Genomic DNA, 19,518 nt, shown 5'->3' with positions numbered 1-19,518 from the left:
TGTGTTTTTATGTGTGTTCTCTTTTGACCACTTTGGATATAAGTGGAGTTCAATTGATGTCTACTGTACCTACTCTCGCTATGTTTGCAGATAGTTCCACTTGTATAACCTGATTGTATGTATTGAGTTCCCCCATCTTTGTTCCCATTTTTCTCTTAACATTTTCTTCCCCCTCTCTTTTTTTCTTACCACATCTTTAAAACATAACAAAACTAGTTGTATGTTTTCTGTGTCAATTGACTATTGCCATGATCCCTTGTGATATTAGGATTCTGAAAGAACTTCTATTATGCCCCTCTCCATTAGAAGGTAGCAGTTCATTTTTACAAAGTCCTTTCTTGATTGTTCACTTTAGTTTCCTTTTTATTTTTCTTTTGACTCCTATATTATATTATATTTCAAATTTTTTTAGTTCTATCTTTATTTCATCAGAAATATTCTATATCATTGAAGGTTCATTTTTCTTTCCCTGTAGAATTATATTCAATTTAGCTCGATAAATTTTTCTTGGTTCTAGACCCTTGACCCTTCCACTTTAGAATATCTCATTCCACCTTCTCCACTTTTTAAAATAGTGATAACTGCTAAGTCTTATGCAATTTTTATTGTAATTCCTTGATATTTAATTTTTTTCTTTCTGATTTCTTGCAGTATTTTAAAAGTATGTCTAGAAGCACCAGATGTTAGCAATGACATATATGGGAGTTTTCATTTTGATTTCTGTCAGGAGTTGATCATAGTATCTCTATTTTCACATTGCTCTCTGGACAATTTTCTTTAAAGAGTCTTGGAATTATCATATTCATATTCTTTCTTTTCTTTTTCTATTCATGGATTTTAGGGAATCATATGGTTCTTATTTCTCTTTGATCTATTTTACAGGTCAATTTTAAAACATGAAATATCTTAATGTATTCCTCTATTTTCTACTTCTTTTGATTTTGATTTTTTTAGAATTCTTGTTTCCTGGAGTCACTAATTTTCTTTTGTTCCTTTCTGATTTTTAGGGAATTTGCTACAAGAGTAAGGTTTTGTATATTTTCTGTTAAGCTGATAATACTTTTCCTATTTCTCTCCTCCCTAGTTATTATCTTTTTTAAAAAAAAATTAGAAAGGTGCATTATTTCCTAAGTAACTTTAATTGTTCTTGTGGACAAGCTTCTTTTTGATTTGAGGTTTTTGTAAATTATTTTTCTCTCCTGAATTTGTATCTTGATATTCTCTGGTATCATAATTTTTTGTTGTTTACTCCTTTTTGTTCAGTTTTAGGTATCCTTTGCTCTGAGGATCACCTCAAGTTGAGGTCCCTTTTACCAGTTCCCCTTGTGTCAGAACATTGCTTCTACCTACTGTGTTCCCTCTGCCATAAGGTCAGACAAAGAAATAAAGAAGCTTTATCTTCTCTTCTTGTTTCCTCCTCCCCAGTGCCTCATCTATAAATGTCCAATCCCTCTAATAGAGTTTCCTTCTTTTCCTTTCATCTCAGTGATTATCTTTTAAACAGTTAATACCAGGTCCAGTTTCCCTTCCACTAGAAGGAACTGGTCATCTCATGAGCAAGCCAGGAGAAGATTGTGGGAGGTTGTGGTTGGAACAGATTAACTCTCTTGTTGTCTCCTTCTGGCATGTCATTCCACTTCTCTGAACCTCACTTCCCCATGTATGAAAGATTATAGCACTTGAACTGCCTCTTTCACAGTGTTGCTATGAGTAAAGTCCTTCATAAATTATATTTCAAATATTTTGTTGATGCTTTTTCTTACACCACAGTTTTTTCCAAGTAGCTCATTAAGTCTCAAAATAGAGCCTGCCCTCCCAATAGAATCAGATAGCTAAGCACAACAATTAACACATTATATCTGCATCATTCTGTAACCACAGTCTAGCACTTCTCTGCACAGAAAGAGATGTGTCTCAGAAAGAGTTCTTTGGAATTACATTTAATTACTACATTGTTAGAGATCTGATATCTTTTGATATTGTTTTACTATTTTTGTACTCACTCTGTAAATTGTCCTCTGGTTCTGCTCATTTCACTGGGCATCAGTCCATATAAGTTTTCTTGTTTTCTTGAATTCTTTGTATCTGTCATTTTCATGGTGAAAATAATTTTCGATTATAGTCATATGCCATGATTTGTTCAACCATTCCCCAATCAATAGGTACACGTTTTCTTCTCAGTTACAGAGAATTGAGTCAATTTTTTTTAAAGACAGGCCATTCCCCAATAGACAAATGGTCAAAGGACCATGGAAAGGCAATTTACAGATGAGGAAATTAAAGCAGTCTATAGTCATATGAAAACTTGCTCTAAATCATTATTTATTAGAGAAATGCAAATTAAGGTATCTCTCTGAGGTTCCACTTCACACCTCTCAGACTGGCCAATATGACCAGAAAGGACAATGTTGGAAGGGATGTGGGAAATCTGGGACACTAATGCATTGTTGGTGGAGCTGTGAACTCATCCAACCTTTCTGGAGAGCAATTTGGAATTAAGCCCAAAGGGCAATAAAAATGTGCATACCCTTTGATCCAGCAATACCACTACTGGATATTTACCCTGAAGAGATTATGAAAAAAGGGTAAAAACATCACCTTTTACAAAAATGTTCATAGCAGCTCTGTTTGTGGTGGCAAAGAAATGGAAACTGAGGGAATGCCCATCAATTGGGGAATTGCTTAACAAACTGTGGTGTATGTCTGTATGTGATGGAACACTATTGTTCTATTAGAACCCAGGAGAGATGGGAATTCAGGGAAACCTGGAAGGATTTGCATGAACTGATGCTGAGTGAGATGAACAGAACCACAAGAACATTGTACACCCTAACAGCAACATGGGAGTGATAATCAACCTTAATGGAGTTGCTCATACCAACAGGGCAGCAATCAGGCACAATTTTGGGGTGTTTGTGACAGAAAATGCCATCTGTATTCTGAGAAAGAATTTTGGAGTTTGAACAAAGACCAAGGACTATTACCTTTAATTTAGAAAAAATATTGTCTTATTATGTAATTCTGCTATATCTCATACTATATGTTTCTTCCTTAAGGATATGATTTCTCTCTCATCACATTCAACTTAGATCAATGCATACTATGGGAATAATGTAAAGACTAACAAATTACCTTCTGTTGGGGGGTGGGGGGGAAGGAACTTTTCTAAAATTAAAAAAAAGAATGTTTTGTAATGATATTCATATAAAACCTGTGTATCTTGATAGGTTATTGTTTAGGAATGCATTTTGTGACTATTTTGAATGGAATTTTTAAAAATGAAAGAAGGAATAAATAGAAAAGGAAAGGTACCAAAATCCTTTCTCTTCCTCCCCAAAACTGGGCAGTGTATTTCTATATTGAGACTCATATTCTTATGAACATAAGCACTGAGATCTAAGTGGACCTATTGGATCAGGTGGGTACCCACTGAACACAGGCATCAAAATCAAGAACAAGGAGAGGATAGAAATGTAACCAGAGTATCCAAAGTTAGAACAAGGAGACATTCTGGGCTTCAGGCATCAGGATCCAAAAATGTCCTAGATCATAGGAGGAAGCTGGACTTTGGTGCTTCTCAAAGACCTTGCTAGGTTTCAGGTAAGTTCAGAGCATTAGCAATAAAGTTGGTAATGTAATTAACAGGTTTTTAACAGAGTCATTAACCTCTAATTAACAGATTATTAATGCCAGGGCAGTGATGTAGCTCAAAACAGGAATTATTACCCAGGAATTCGATCTAGGGAAGTAGAAGAAAAGCAAGATGAAAAACATCTATCTTGTTTTCCTTCATCCTGGACTGGGTCATACTGTGTCCTTGTTCAGTCACCGCTCATGACTATTACTTCAAGGGAATCTTCAGGTATAAACAGAAGTGGGATGTGATCTCTCATAAGATATTTGCCCACCTCAACCCCCAAATCCACAATATATTCATGAGACCAGTTCTAGACCACAATCTGGGAAATGAATACAGAGCCAAAGCATGAAAGGATTAAACAAGAAAAAATCAAGGAAAAAAATTAAACAACAAGGGTTGTAGCAGACTAGGGCCAGGGCTTATTCCCTCAGTTTTCCATTGGTGGCTGGTTACTTTTAGATGTGGCCTAATTACTTTGGTCTGGAATAATGGAACCATAAATTATTAAGACAGAAAAGAAAATTTGCTGAACTCAATTTCCTTTAGAAAATTTGCTGAACTCATTCACTTTATAGGTAAACTGAAGCCCAGAGAGATGAAGTGATCAGTCTAAGATTACACAGGTGGCAAGTGAAAAAGCCAGCTTTTGAACTCATGTCTTTTGATTTTAAGTCTAGAGGTGTGGAGGTCTTGACATTCTAATTAGGCTTCCTCTTCAGTTGTCCTTGCCAAAAGACACTGACTATGAAGACCAAAATGGCCCTTTCAATCCATCCAGTCCAGTCAATCTCATGCAATAATTTAGTTAGTTTAGTTTAAAGGTAGTAGAGGCCATCACGTGACTTCAGAGCAATTACATTCAAGGACATGCTCCTCCATCTTCCACTTTCCTACACACACCTTGGACAACAGCATAAGAAGCTGCCTGGAGAAAACAGCTCAAAAGAACCTTGAAATTCTCTGTCTCCTCTGTCTCAAGCAACTAATGACAGAGGAATTTTATATTAGACATTGGATGAAAAAGGCAGAAAAGAATTCCCTAGTTTAATGAAGAGACAAAGAACTTCCATGTTCTGGCAGTCCCCACTATGATTGTTGACACTCTCAACCTTTCTTGAATCCAGTTAGAATCTCAGACATAATTCTATCCTCAGGAAGCCTAGATCTGTTGGAAATAGACAACACTGTTTTTAGAATCATGATGGAAGTATATATTGACAGCGAGGCAGCATGATGTAACAGAGAATCTTAAGTGGAGTCAGAAAATCAAATCCTAACTCTCCTGCTTACTATCTGAATGTCCTTGGGCAAGATACTTAACCTCATCTTGGCCTCAGTTTCTTCATTTGTAAAATTAAAAATATGGAATCAGATGAGGGGTGGAAAAGGTTAGCTGGAAACAAGCATAGGGAATATAAAAAATATTTTTCCTAATTAACAAGCTTTTATATCTTCCCCTTCTCATTTCCTCCATTGAATAAAATAAAAAGAAAGAAAAAACACAAAACCCTTATAACAAAATAAACAAAGTCAAGCAAAAGTCATTGGTCAAGCAAAGTCCAAAAACATTCTATATTTTGAGTCTATCTCCTCCCTGGCATCTTTATCTGCAGTCTTCTAGAATTATAGCTTGTCAGATTGATCAGAGTTCTCATATCTTTCAAATTTTATTGAAAATATTGTTGTATAAATTATTTTCTTAGTTTTATTCATTTATTTTCCCATCAGTCTACTCCCAGTTCTTTTTTAGACTCTCCATTTCATAATTCCCTTTGGCACAATCATTTTCCATTTCATTCCCATACCATGATTTATTCAGTCATAGGCCTATAGGTGGGCACTCCCTTAAAGGTCAGATTTTTGGTTTTTGAATTTTGTTTTGTTGTTGTTTTTGCTGTATATTTTTTGCAAAATATACTGAGCCACCTTTCGAAGGAGGGGAGAGAAGAGGAGAGGTGGATAGGGATAGGATTTGGGGAAGTTTTCTATGATGGAATCTCTGGTTGGATGGATGATGAAAGGTTTATGCTGACGTCCTTAAGAACCCAGTCTGGAGGCAAAGGGTGGAGTTGTGGTCTAGAACGGGTCCCAGGAATGTGTTGTGGATTTAGGGGGTTGAGGTGGGCAAATATCTTATGAAGTCACTTCCCACTTCTATTTCTACATAAAGATTCCCTTGAAGCAACAGGGGTGAGTGGTGACTGAGCAAGGACACAGTGTGGCCCAGACCAGGATGAAGGAAAATGAGAAGGATGTCCCAGTGGCCCATTTCACAGTAGACAACCAAGACATTTCGCTCTGGCCCCGAGGTGAGTCCAGGGGGGATCTCCTGTTCTCCTGAACGCAGACTCGGCTTATTCTGTGCTCATTTCTTATTTTGTCTTCTTTCCCAACCAGCTTGCATTTTTTTTACATTTATTCTATAAATTCTCACAGATATACTTTTTGCTCAGTTGATTAAGATGATATTAAACGCTAAGTATGTGTCAGTGTTATGTTAAGCATTGGGTATATAATGAAATGCAACTAATCTCCAGCAGAAAGCCAGATTCTTCTTCTTTTGAGGCAACTGGGTTTAAGCATCTTATTCAGGGTCACGAGCTAGTAAGTGACTCAAGTCCCCCTGACTCCAGAGTCAGGGTTCTATCCACTGTTCCACTAGCTGCCCCAGAATGTCAGCTTCTTGAGAGTAAGGATTGTTTCATTCTTTGCATTTGTATTCCCAGGAACTAACACAGAGCTTGAAAAATAGAAAGTATATTTGATTAACACATATTTGAACTTGATTCTTCCACAGACTTGCTTTTTTTCCTTCTCCCAACAGACCCTCCTCCAAAGAAGGATTCACCTATAGCCCTGAGGACCTTGCCCTCTGCCTATGTGGTTATTATTCTTTTGGCAATGGCCTTGACTGCCTCCCTCCTAGCCATGGCCATTCTCTGTAAGTTAATGGCTTTGAATTCCCTTGATTCTTGATCTTTTCCCAACTTAGGAGACTCTTCCTTGCATGCTCACAGATGAAGTTACTCTGCACCCTACTTAGGCTTTGCCTCGTGCTTGGTGGCTACCCTCTCCCAGGTCTGTTTTTCTTTCCTCTATAGTTGTATCTCCTCTTCCTCTTCCTCTCCCTTTCCCTCCCCTTCTTCTTCCTCCTCTTCCTACTCCTTCTTTTCCTTCTCCTCCCTTTTCTCTTCCTCCTGCTGGCTCTTTTTCCCAGTCTGCTCATCTCTGACCTCCCACTAAAGAATGAACAAGATCCAAAGTTTGAAGGGACATTAGTGACTATCCACTCGTATTTCTCATTTTATAATTGAGGAAAATAAGACCCAGAGACATTGTTTTCTCTGACTCCAAATTCCTAGTTTCCTGTTTCCTCTAGTCCTTCCCCCAGTCCCTTGTCTCCCCCTCCCTATGGCTCTTTCACTAGTTTTGTGTACCCACATCTCTGGTTTCTACCCCAAGTCCATGCCCTACATCCCATTCTCATGGTTCTTCCTCTGCTTTTGGGGATTTGCCTGTGACCTTCTAGTGGTCCTCCTCTTATCAATCTCAGCATTAGCTGTGTTTTGTATGAGTCTTTCTATTGTATAGATCAAACTCAGGCCTAAGTGGGATACAATAAGAAAAGCACTTTCTGAGATCAGAGGATTTGGACTCAAATCCCACTTCTGATACTCCCTGTGTAACTTTAGGAGACTCAGCCTTTCTAAATCTCAGTTTCCTCCTCTGTAAAAAGAAGGGATTGGAATAGGTGGGTTAACCTTCCAGCTGACCTTGTAATTTCCTTCTCCCCAGATCCCCAGTTACTGAGAAGGATCGATGAGGTCCAGACCTCTGGCCACATGCTCAAAGGCTCTGCAGAGAATGCCAGTATCATTCTCAGTTCTGAGATCAGAAAACTGAGAAGCAGGTTGGAGGATTCCCGTATCCAGGTTCAGCAGCTAAACAACACCCTGGCGGCTTCAAAAATTGGGATGCAGGTGCTCAGCTCCATGGTGACAAATAACAATAATCAGCTGCAAAAATTAATGAGCAGTTGGGAAGAACTTAATCATTTAAACGCCCAGATTCCTATGCTGAAACAGGATATGAAGAAAACTGGGGAACTAAATGCTAAGATTGACCAGCTCAGGAAAGATCTTCAGTCCCTGGGTTCATCATTGTCACAGCAGCGTGAGTGAGCGGTGCCCATGGGTCTGGGAGGCTGGGGTGGGCCAAGCCGCTTCAGATCACTAAGTAGAATGGGGAGCTTGGATCTAGACCTGGTAGAATTCATGCAGGACTTCCCTCATATGGAGGGGCTATAGAGCCCTGCCTTGGGCAAAGAGAACATCACTGGGGAGGGGGGGGGGGAAGGTTCTAAGAACCTTCAGATGAAGAGGCCCTGAAAGAAGAAAAAGAAAGTTTCTGGACTATGACTTTAAAGATGAAAGCCGATGGAGAACTTGCCTAGTCTTTATCAGTTCCGGTTGCTTTATACCAGATTCCATTATCAGGCTGATAAGGGTCATCACTAGCTGTCCAAAGTGAAAGCCAAGTTCTAAAGTCCATTACCCCCCCCCCCCCCTTAGTGTCAAGATATGGGCTCTGCCACTGGTTTGCTGGGTGAGCTTGAGCAAGTTCCAGCATCACAGAATCTCAGCGATAGAATCTCAGAGGCAGTCTAGCCCAAAGTACACCTGAACAAGATCCCCTAACAAGTCTTGAATTTAGATTTGGGTGACCTGGATTCAAATCCTATTTCAGTCCTTTACTTCCTGTGTGACTGTGGATAAGTCACTTAACCTCTCCAGCCTTCAGTTCCCTTATCAACTGAGTGACTTGAGACTCTCTAAAGTCCCTTCCTACTCTAAATCTATGATTCTGTGACATACAATGAAGAAATCCTCTAACTCCTAAGGCAACCCATTCCTCTTTCAGATAAATCTTAGGAAAGTTTTCTTTATATCAAGTCTAAATTTGCCCATTTCCCATTTCTACCCATTGCTTTTTATTTCATTTCTAAATTATCCCTCCCCACAAGAAAAGTCTAATCCTTTTTCCATGCATCAACCTTTCAAATAATGAAGCCTTGTCTTCTCTTCTCCATCTAATTTTCTCCAATTTCTTCAACCAATCCTCAAAGTTCATGATCTCAAGCTTCTTCATCATCCTGGTTGCCTTTCTCTCAATATTTTTTTGGTTGATCAAGATTTTTCCTAAAATTTGATGCCCACAGTCAAACATAATGCTCTAGACTTGGTTTGATTGACTAAGGCAGAGTAGAGCAAGGATCAGCAAATTATTCATTGGTCTTGAAATCAGCAACACGTGGGTTTGGAGCTTATTTTAGCTACTTATCAGCTGGGCAAATCAACCTGTCTCTAGACCTCAGTTTCTTCAACTGTAAATAACATAATAGCTAGCATTTATATAGTGCTTTTATCTTGAGAATCAACTTCCTATTAACCATTCTTGTTTGGTCCTTTTCAGTCCAAAGTTCATTTTCCTTGGCAGCAAAAAAAGAAGTAAAATCTGAGTTTTATTTTTCTCTCTGTAATGAGTTATCCATCCAGTTACCCCATCCATCCAACATAGGTGGTGATCGTAGCCTTTCTTTGAGTCTCTTCTTTCCCCAAAACATAGCTTAGAACATTTTCACTTACCACTCTTTTTGTTGTAGATATTTTTTTATCTCAACTCAGTCTCAATACATTCTCTGCCTCCTGCTATTGCTTCCTTCTTCTGTTCATGTAGTTTTTCAAACTTAAATTGGTTAATGATGCATATACAAACTTCTCTTTAGGCAAGCCTTCCTTTTTCACCCCATCAGAATTGTTCCTCTGTAATTTCAGAATTTCATTTTTGAGATCTTCTTATCCTTCCTGGGATGATTTTCCTTTTAGAATTTAGGTAACAGACAGCTTAACCATGGTCTCTCTGAGGGGCAGCTAGGTGGCACAGTGGCTAGAGCACTGGCCCTGGAGACAAGAGGACTTGAGTTCAAACATGACCTCAGTCACTTAATAATTACCTAGCTGTGGGACCTTGGGCAAGTCACTTAACCCCATTGCCTTAAAAAAAACCCAACTATGCTTTCTCTGAACCCTTTGCAATGTATTCTTTCTCCAGGGAAGGTCAGACTGCATTCAGCTTTCTTGTTTCCTATTACAAATTCCAATATGGAGGATCCTCATTATTTCCATTTGAGTAATTTGTTCCTTATTGTTGATAAGAATGAGACAAAAGAAATATTTCTCACCCTTTTAAAGGCAGATAGGGTAACTGAAGTCCCTCTCAATGGCTATTGTGATTTATTTTTGGAATGCATCGTCCATTTCTTTTATCTGTTCAGGTAGTTTGAGGAAGATTTCAATGACAAAATGCTTCTACTCTTGCTGGTCTTCACCTAAATATCCTCCAATATGCTTCTGCACCCCCTTGTCCCTCTGGCTTTTGGAAGTTTTACTTACTCTATTCATTTTGACTAAAGCAGATTCTTCTAGACTCATATTCCAGTTACAGATCTCATTATACCAAAGTTCAGGGATAAACATGTGATCAGATTTGCCACCTTGCCCTAGGGGCTTTATCTGCTTCAACTGTTTTGTTGCCTGAGGCCATGTTACTTGAAGCCATGAGCTTTATCAGTGGTTCTTTTCTTGGATTTTTTGGTCTTTTATGAATTACTAAGGGACCCTCTTGATGTTCTTCTTCCCACACTTTATCTCCTAACTGGTTTAGTGGATTTATGGAGGCAGTGCTTTTTTTGGACTCTCTTCCTTTTCAGTTTAAAAACCTTTTGATTAGATTTGCAAGATATCAAAAAAAAAAGATTTGCAAGATGTCTAGAAAAGATGTTTTTATGGACCTTTTTAGATGCATTTTTCTCTCCTATATTCTAAGCCATTGTTCAGAAGTCTAAATGCCATTCTCAGATACAATCTTTTTAGCTAGCTAATCACATTTTTTTTGGTGGGTTTTTTTTTGCAAGGCAAATGGGGTTTTGCCCAAGGCCACACAGCTAGGTAATTATTAAGTGTCTGAGACTGGATTTGAACCCACTTACTCCTGACTCCAGGGCCAGTGCTCTATCCACTGCACCATCTAGTGGCCCCCTAATCACATTTTTTAACCTGCCTTTTTCCTTTGAAAAGGAAGCCTAGCCTTTCATCACCAATAGTCATAAAAATATAGCTTATATCTTCAAGGTCGGCCTATCAATCAATAAGCCAGGCACTGTGATAAATGCTGGGGAAACAAAGAAAGGCAAAAATAATATTTCTGACCTCAAGGGGCCCACGTTTTAGTTGGGGAGACAACATGCAAAACAGCTATGGATTTATGAGTAATCTCAGAAGGAAGGCACTAGTAAAGAGTCAGGTGTATGTGATTTGATGAACTGGATTGAGTATTGAAAGTATCAAAAAGCATTCCAGGAATGAGGGACAAGCAGTACAAAGCTGTGCAGTTAGAAGCTGGAATGATTTGGTCAAGGCATAGCAAGAGGGCCAATAATACCTGATTGTAGAGAAGACCTCCATTCTCTAGATTTTTTCTGGTGGTTTCATTTGTATCCTTATGAATCACCAGAAGTGGTTGCAGTCATGGTTGTCTGTTTTTACCACTTGAATACCCACTCCAGCAAGATAGCAGACCCCTCTCATTATCAAATGAGAAAAAAGTTGCTTCAGCAGCCTTCAATAGGGAGTCACCCACCATCACTGTATCTTCTTCTGATCCTGATGGGATGGTCTTACACTTGTTAATCCCTGTGGCTTTGAGTCAACATTCCTTGAAGGAGAAATAGCAGCTCTTCCTTCTAGAGGATTCAACCTGATTCTTTTGGGGAAGATACTCCTATATGTTGTTTAGCTCTAAGTGTTCAGTGGTTCTTCTTGCACTTTTATTCTGTGTCTTGTTCTCCCACTCTCCAATCTCTTAACACAGTTGGTGTCTTTCCTCTCCCATTTCAGATCTTTTTTCTTCTTTATTTTCCTGTTGAATTCCCTTTCCCCTCCCCCACCTTTAAATAAAATTTCATTCTCCTTGACAACCTGGAGAAGGCAGAAACATTCTTTGAGAGTCTTGACCTTACTTTCTAGGAAGAAGATATGCCTATTCTTTGATTGGAAATAAAAAAGAAATAACAAACATCACATACTTAGTACATTACAAAATTCACCCTGCCCTCCATAATTTCCAGAAATTCCTTTCCCACCTCTCATTCTACCCCTTGGAATGAGGTAGCATCCTGTGTGAGGGAAACTTCAGCTCCCAAACTCTTTCTTTCTCCCATTAGCACCTCCTGACTCCTCACCACAATGTCCTGGTTACCATATCTAACTTCCTTTTTCTTAACTTTGTTTTGCCAGCTTGTTTTGTCCACTTCCTAACTCTCTTCCTCTTTGGTTCCCCCAGTTCTTCTACTTCACTTCCTTCTACTTAACTTCAAGTCTTTCTCCTCCCTCAATACTAAAGCTTCTTCAATGAGGGTTTTCTTCAACTTCTTCTAAGTCCTTCCCAATTTTCTATCCCAAAAGTCTTTCTTCCTCTGTTGGACTCAGTTACAGCAGATAACAAAAAGATTGGATTAGATCAGGAATTCTGAATCTGGGGTCTATGAATTTTTTTTAATATTTTGATAACTATTTTAATATAATTTAATTCCTTTGTAATATTTAAAAAATACAAACCTAAGGAGAGGTTCATAGGTTTGATTGGATTGTCAAAGGGGTCCATCACACCAAAAAATGTAAGAAACTCTGGGCTAGATTTTTCCATCACCCCCAAGTTGAGCTTGTGCGAAAGTTCTACAGTCTCTTGGGGTCCTGGGGACCACTAGGATTAACCTCTATAAGGATAAGGTGAATTGTCTATCTCTGGATCTTCAAGTAGAGATGGGATGAGTATTTGTTGGACATAGTTCAGTGGTCATTCTTGCCCTGGTATGAGTAGGACTCTTTGATCCTCTGAATTACTTTTAGGGTTTAAGATTCTGCATTCCTTGAAATGTGATATTTTGTTCCAACCTCCACAGGTTACATTCTGGAAATGGCCTCTCGAGATTGGAAATTCTCTGGAGGGAAATTTTACTATTTTTCTATCACAAAAAAGTCTTGGTACAGTGCTGAGCAGTTCTGTACCTCTCGAGATTCTCATCTGACCTCCGTGACTTCAGTAAAAGAACAGGTCAGTGACCAAAGAGGATATTTGACCGGGTAATAAAAAAAAAACAGTATGTTATATGAGAAACTAGTGTTGGATTTAGAATCAGCAGATTTGAGTTTGAATCCTGTCTCTAAAATTCATTAGCTGCCTAACTTGGGTCAATACTTGCAAATTCTGGGATTATTGTGAGAGAAACACTTGTAAAATTTAACATCCTAAAGAAGAGATTTTTCTCAGTGATGGGAAATGGGAGGGAAGTAGGAGGAAAAGTGTCCTATGTGTTCATCTTGTGGAAACATATAAACACCTCTAGAAGCATCTATCTAGAGGAGAGATCCTTCTGACTTTGACCCAGGGCTGAGAAGAAGATGCCAAGCAAGGTAACAACATTGGGCTTTAGTTGCCTCTGATTACAGGAGTTCTGAACTTTTGTTGTAACAAAGACTATTCACATCCAGGGTCATCTCCAATCATTCTGATTTATAACTGGCCACTGGATCCAGATGGCTCTAGAGAAGAAAGTGAGGCTAGTGACTTAGTACAGTACCCTCTCACTCAAATCCAGTTCATGTTCCTGTCATGGTATCACCTCCTTGATAACTTATAAATCTTAAATAATGGGATTTTCTCATGTTTATTAATGTTTAAAACAAGTTCTACTGTTGACTCCTCCCAATGAATTGTTTGCCCTAGTCTGCTGTCCAGCTCACCTATTCCTAATCCTCTCTCTATTCCCTCAACCAAATCTCCATCTCAAAACTGGAGCTGTGTTCATCATAAAATGGGCTTTGGGCTCTCCAGTTATCCCTTCCACATCATGACTTTCTTTTTTTTTTTCTTTTTTCTTTTAGGTTTTTGCAAGGCAATGGGGTTAAGTGGCTTGCCCAAGGCCACACAGCTAGGTGTCTGAGACTGAATTTGAAACTCAGGTACCCCTGACTCCAGGGCCGTTGCTCTATCCACCATGCCACCTAGCTGCCCCAACATCATGACTTTCTCCATGACAGTTTTGAATTTTGCAGATTGGCATAAGAAATTAAATGAGAAATTTGGGAAGTTTTGCCTTGGTGTCAGGAGGATGGCAGTTCAAATTTGGCCTCAGACACTTGACACTTACTAGCTGTGTGCCTTTGAGCAAGTTATTTAACCCTGATAACCTCACATCCAGGGCCATCTCCAATCATTACTATTTATAACTGGTCACTAGATCCAGATGGCTCTAGAAAAGAAAGTGAGGTTGGTGACTTAGTACAGCACCCTCTAACTCAAATCCAATTCATGTTCCTGTCATGGCATCACCTCCTTGATGTCGTGGTCTTCCAGAATGAAGGACAAACCACAATGCCAGATTAGAGCCTTAGTAAGGGCAAGACTACAGAATACCAATTTTGCTTCCCTTTGGTTCTTGGAAATTAATTTCATTTGTGTTTAGAAGCCTAGGCACATCACCAAAAGAGATCCTGAGCTTCGGTGAGATAGACATTATGTCTCTGTAGAGTTCACAGCATAGCAGAGGGGCAAACAAGGTATTAATGAGTGCATTAAACAGGTATTAAAAGAAAGTGTTCCCTGGAGATCTCCTTTGGAGGCACATACACATATTTAAACACAGAGACACTACTCCCTACCCAACACCAATTCCTCTGTTGATTTTATTTTGTAGGACTTTCTTTGGAAGGTAGCCAAAGGAGTTCCTTATTGGATTGGCCTGACAAAAACAGGACCTTCTAGTGCCTGGCACTGGAGTGATGAATCTCCGTACATAGAGAAGGAAAATACTGGGTGAGTCCATTATCACATTTGCTTTCTTACTGACCCTTTCTTTATCCAAGATCCCAAGGTAAATGCCTAGACCTTAGAGGAAGAGAAAAAGTCATCCCATTTGTCTTGTCTAGTGTGTGGGCTTTCTGAAGTCAGGGCTCTGGCCCGTGAGTCAAAAACAAGGATTTTAAACAACAGCTTCTAGAATTAGAGCCTTCTCTGTGATCTTGGCCAAGTCTCCACCTCTCTCCAAACCTTTATTTCCTCATTTACAAAAACGAAAGTTTTAGAATAGTTGATCCCTTCTAGCTCTGAAGTCCTATGTTCAGAGTTCTGAGGTGCCTTCATTTCTGACAGTCAATAGCTTGTTTGTATGTGTGGTGTGTAAGTGTGTGTGTGTGTGTGTGTGTGTGTGTGTGTGTGTGTGTATGTGTGTTGTGTGTCTGTGCATTGTATATATCTGTGTTTAATACAGAGACCTGAGAATTGGACTCAAAGCTAAATTTCCTTTTAGATATTTCCTGCTCCTTACTGTAGCTTCATTAGACAGGATCTTTCTAGGCAATCTTTAAATGACGATGAAATTTGAGATGAAGTGACCCAAGCCCTCCTGAGATCTAGGCTGTTATTTCCTCATCTTGGACCTAGTTCTGAGACCAAAGGCAAAAAACAGAAAGGGGGGCAGCTAGGTGGCATAGTGGATAAAGCACCGGCCTTGGAGTCAGGAGTACCTGGGTTCAAATCCAGTCTCAGACACTTAATAATTACCTAGCTATGTGGCCTTGGGCAAGCCACTTAACCCCATTTGCCTTGCAAAAAAAATAGAAAGGTGTGTGCTATGTTATGTTCTTTTCTCATCAGGTTCTGGATAGAAGGGGAACCCAATAACTTAGCTGAAAATGAACATTGTGTAATTCTAAAGAGGTCCTCTCTGAAGTCCTGGAATGATATATCCTGTGACCACGAGTTTCAATTCATTTGTAAGAGGGACCCAAAGCTATTGATGATTGACTAGTTTCATGATGGAAGTCCATTTCATCATCTCAGCTCCTCCCAAACTCAATATAAGGATGATGTTCATCCCTCCAGGGGATTTTCTCCTTAGGTTATCATGTTTTAATGTCCTAGCAAAATATTCCAGTACATGCATATATTGCCTCACCAAACTGGAGAGGAAGAGAATGGAGAAGAGAAAAGAACATTGAAAGAACTGGGCTAGAACTGTATAGAGAAGATTTTAATGCATCTCCTACTTGAGATTTCACTATTTCTGACAGTAGTACTGTCATTCACCATGTTCAAAACCTTGTGATTATTGTTGACTTTTTCTGTTTGTTATCTCTCTATGTCCAGTTAAGTTCTATCAATTTCCAGTTCCCCAATACCTCTTCCATTTTTCACCTTCCTCTCTATGCCCTTTGCTACCATTATTACCAATGAGATATAGTTTTTCATTGCTGCCCATCTAGAGACCCTTTTAATAGTCTCCTGACTACTTTTTTCAACCTCCTCTCATTTCCCCTTTTCTAATCAGTATTTATACCATTGTCTTACTAATCTTTCTTTGGCATAAATTTGGTCATTTTACTGCTCTACCTTGCCTAAAGCAGGTACCTAATAGATTCCCACTGAGTCAAAATGAAAATCTTCAGTGATTCTTTATTACCTCTTGAGTAAGCACGAAATGCTTAGTTTTGCATTCAAGACTCTCCACAAACTGGTACTGTTCCATTTGTAATGTCTTAATCTTATATCATTCCATGTATTCTAAGGACCCAGCAAACTGGTGAACTCTCTGAACTCTCTGTCCCCAGATTTGCTCTATGTTCACCTGGCTCTTCATGTGTTTGTTTATATTGCTGCCTATGCTTAAAACATCCTGCCTTCACTTCCTTTAGTGGTCAGAAATGATTGATGGGACATGAAGCCTATCTTCAAGTGTTTGAAGGGTTCTTATATGGAAGAGGGATTTCTAGACTTTGTCTTCACTCCTGAGAGCAGAACTAGAAACCATGGTATTAGAAGTAAAGAGGAACAAAGACTTCAGGCATTGGAGGAAATGCAATTTAGATAAAGTATAGTTTTAATAAGGAAAGAAATACACACTGGGTATAATATGGAATCCCTTATAATAAAGAATTTTAAAAGGAAAGTCAGAAGGGGAAAGTACTGTAAAATTAATTAATATATCAACAAAGTCTGACATATGTAGTATTTCATACATATATCTTTTGCCCACTTACACACTGCTGCAAATAAGTAGGGAGAGGTATTTTCTTATAGTTCTTCTTTGAGGTCAGGCTGGTCATTGTAATTTCAAATAATTTGGTTTCAATTGTATTGATGTTCTTTCCATTGACATTGTTATAGTCATTGTGTATACTTTTCCCTTAGTTCTGCTCACTTCACTTTGCATCCTTGTATGTAATTCTTCCTAAACTTGTCTGTTTTCAACATGTTCACTGATTCTTATAGTATAGTAACAATTCCATAATTTCATATATCAAAATTGGGTAATAAATACTCATTGTAGAAAGAGGCTTTGCTGGACATTGGAGGACATAAATTTAGATAAAGTATAGTGCCAAGAGGGAGAGAAACACAAACATACCTAGTTATAACATGGGGTTTTACATAATAAAATATTATATAATAGAGGCAAAACAAGGTGCTTTGTGAGATCACAGAAGTAAGACCTCTGTTGTTACCAATATGAGAAATCAGGGAAGGTTTCCTGAGGAAGTTGACCTTCAACTAGAGTCTTAAAGAAAGGGAAGCAAAATTCACAGGTTGACACCTAAAACATTAGACACTCTAGAACACCTCCAGGTGATTATACTTTTGCTTGAGGACTTCTAGAGAAGAGAACTCACAGCCTCTTGAGACAGCCAATTCCACTGAGAGTAGCTGTGATTATTATGAGTTCTTTCTTTTGTCAATCTGAATGCTTTGATCCTCTTCACTACTAATAACCATTGTCCATAGTTATGTCTCTTCTTCATAATTCCATTTCTTTTTTTTTTCCTTATTGCTATAGCTAGCATTTCTAATACAATATTAAATAATGGTGGTGATGATGGATATTCTTACTTTACCCCTGATCTTATTGGGAAGACTTCTAGTTTATCCCTATCATAGATAATGATTGTTCTTGATTTTAAATAAAGATCACTTATGATTTTAAGGAAAGTTCCATTTGTTCCTATGTTTCTAATGGTTTTTAAAAACAAGAATGATGGTTGTATTTCATCAAAAGCATTTTTCTGCATCTATTGAGATAATCATACAATTTTTGTTATTTTTTGTTATTGATATGGTCAATTATTCTTATAGTTTTCCTAATATTGAATCAGTCCTAATTTTCTGGCATATATCCTGCCTAGTCATAGTGGATGATCTTTGTGAAATATTGCTGTGATCTCCTTACTAATATTTTAAAATTTTGTATCAAATAAAGGCCTTTGTCATCAGTGATAAGGGGAGATAGTTTTTCTGTGGGTCTATATCTGTGGTATGCATTGATTTCCACATTCTAGGCTATGTGATCCTAGACATGGTGGATGAAAAGGGAATTCTCTTAACATTTATCTTGACTAGCTCTGGTGTCAGCTTTGCAACTCAGTCTAATTCTGTTTATAATATGGTATAGTCCAGAGAGTGGGAGAAGAGAATATCCTCCATGGATGTGCTAGAAAGTCATGGGATGGATGAAGATGACTTTGGTTTCTGCATTGAATTTGGGTGTAATGTATCCTGAGCAGCAAAATTCCCAAATTGGTGAAAACAACAGCAAGGATGAGGAGGAGAGGGAGAGGCAGTAGCAGCACTGGCACACAGAGCCAGCAAACACTTGCATTAACCCTGGTAACCATTCTGAGGTGAGATTTAAACCCAAATCTCCTGACATCAGGTTCAATATACTTTCCATTATAATAGAAATTTTAAAAGTGTGGTATATTTACCCCTGAGGATCTCTGAGACTTTTTCAGAGGATCCACAAGGTCAAAACTATTTTCATAGTAGTACCAAGATGTTATTTACCTATTAAAATGCTCTTCCCTTTTTAGGCTACTTATTTGTGTGAGGTTGAATTTGCTTCATAAACTTCAACCAAAACAAGATATTACAAGTTGGATGCAAAAATTAATAAGAGAATCTAGCTATCTTCTATTAAGCCAGACAGTAAAAAGATCTTGTAAAAAATATGCAAAAGGATGTCTCTCACTAATTTTTGTTTTAGAAAATATAGATATTTTCATAAAATGTCACAGTTATGATTAATGAATTAAAATATTTTAAAATTTATCAGTTTTAATTTCTAATATGGTATATATCAATAGATATAATTCTCATAAACAAAAGCTCTGTGTTCTAAATAATTTTTAGGAATGTAAAGGAATTCTGAGATCAAAAGACAACCAATTTTCTATGCATAGTTGCCCTTCCAATAATGGCTGACATTTATAGTCTTCTTTACAATTTATTCAAAGTTTTCCATACATAATTTCACTTGATAATCTTCTGCCCCTGATGATTCCAGTTCCCTCATCTGGAACTAAGTAGAAAAAGAATAATCCACTTCCTACCTTACAACCTCCCATACACTTAAAGTCAGCTCTCACGATCCTAGGTTAAATACTCTTGCTTTTTCAGCAGATTCTCATAAGGTTCATATTCTCATTCTGGTTCCCTTCCTCTGGACATGCTCCAGTTTTCAATGTTCCTTCCAAAATGTGGTATCTAGAACTAAAACCAATAGTATAAATAGGAACTTATCAGAGTAGAGAACAGTGAGAACAATGAGAACACTCATTGAAGAGTGACTTGTGCCATGAGAGACCAGAGCATTTTATCTTCAAAGGATTAGTGTGTATTCACTGGTGAGAATGTGACAAATCATTCCTCACCCTTGTGCCTGGCCCTATATGTGAGACTATGTGATACTGCTCATGCCCCATCTTCTTTGA

The 19,518-nt window shown here is 38.2% G+C and overlaps 1 protein-coding gene across 1 annotated transcript; it reads left to right on the top strand.

Annotated features, from left to right (window-relative positions):
* Nucleotides 1-5,845: 5,845 nt before the first annotated feature.
* Nucleotides 5,846-18,085, top strand: CD207 (CD207 molecule). The gene is made up of 6 exons (XM_074229997.1): nucleotides 5,846-5,949; nucleotides 6,465-6,581; nucleotides 7,436-7,813; nucleotides 12,660-12,811; nucleotides 14,454-14,572; nucleotides 15,413-18,085. The coding sequence occupies exons 1-6, from the start codon at nucleotides 5,874-5,876 to the stop codon at nucleotides 15,564-15,566; spliced, it is 996 nt and encodes a 331-aa protein (XP_074086098.1). The 5' UTR covers nucleotides 5,846-5,873; the 3' UTR covers nucleotides 15,567-18,085.
* Nucleotides 18,086-19,518: the final 1,433 nt, after the last annotated feature.

Source organism: Macrotis lagotis, chromosome 3 (assembly GCF_037893015.1).
Source record: "Macrotis lagotis isolate mMagLag1 chromosome 3, bilby.v1.9.chrom.fasta, whole genome shotgun sequence".
Lineage (NCBI taxonomy): Eukaryota > Metazoa > Chordata > Mammalia > Peramelemorphia > Peramelidae > Macrotis > Macrotis lagotis.
Note: the sequence above shows the minus strand (reverse complement) of the source record. Positions and strands in the feature narration are given on the sequence as shown.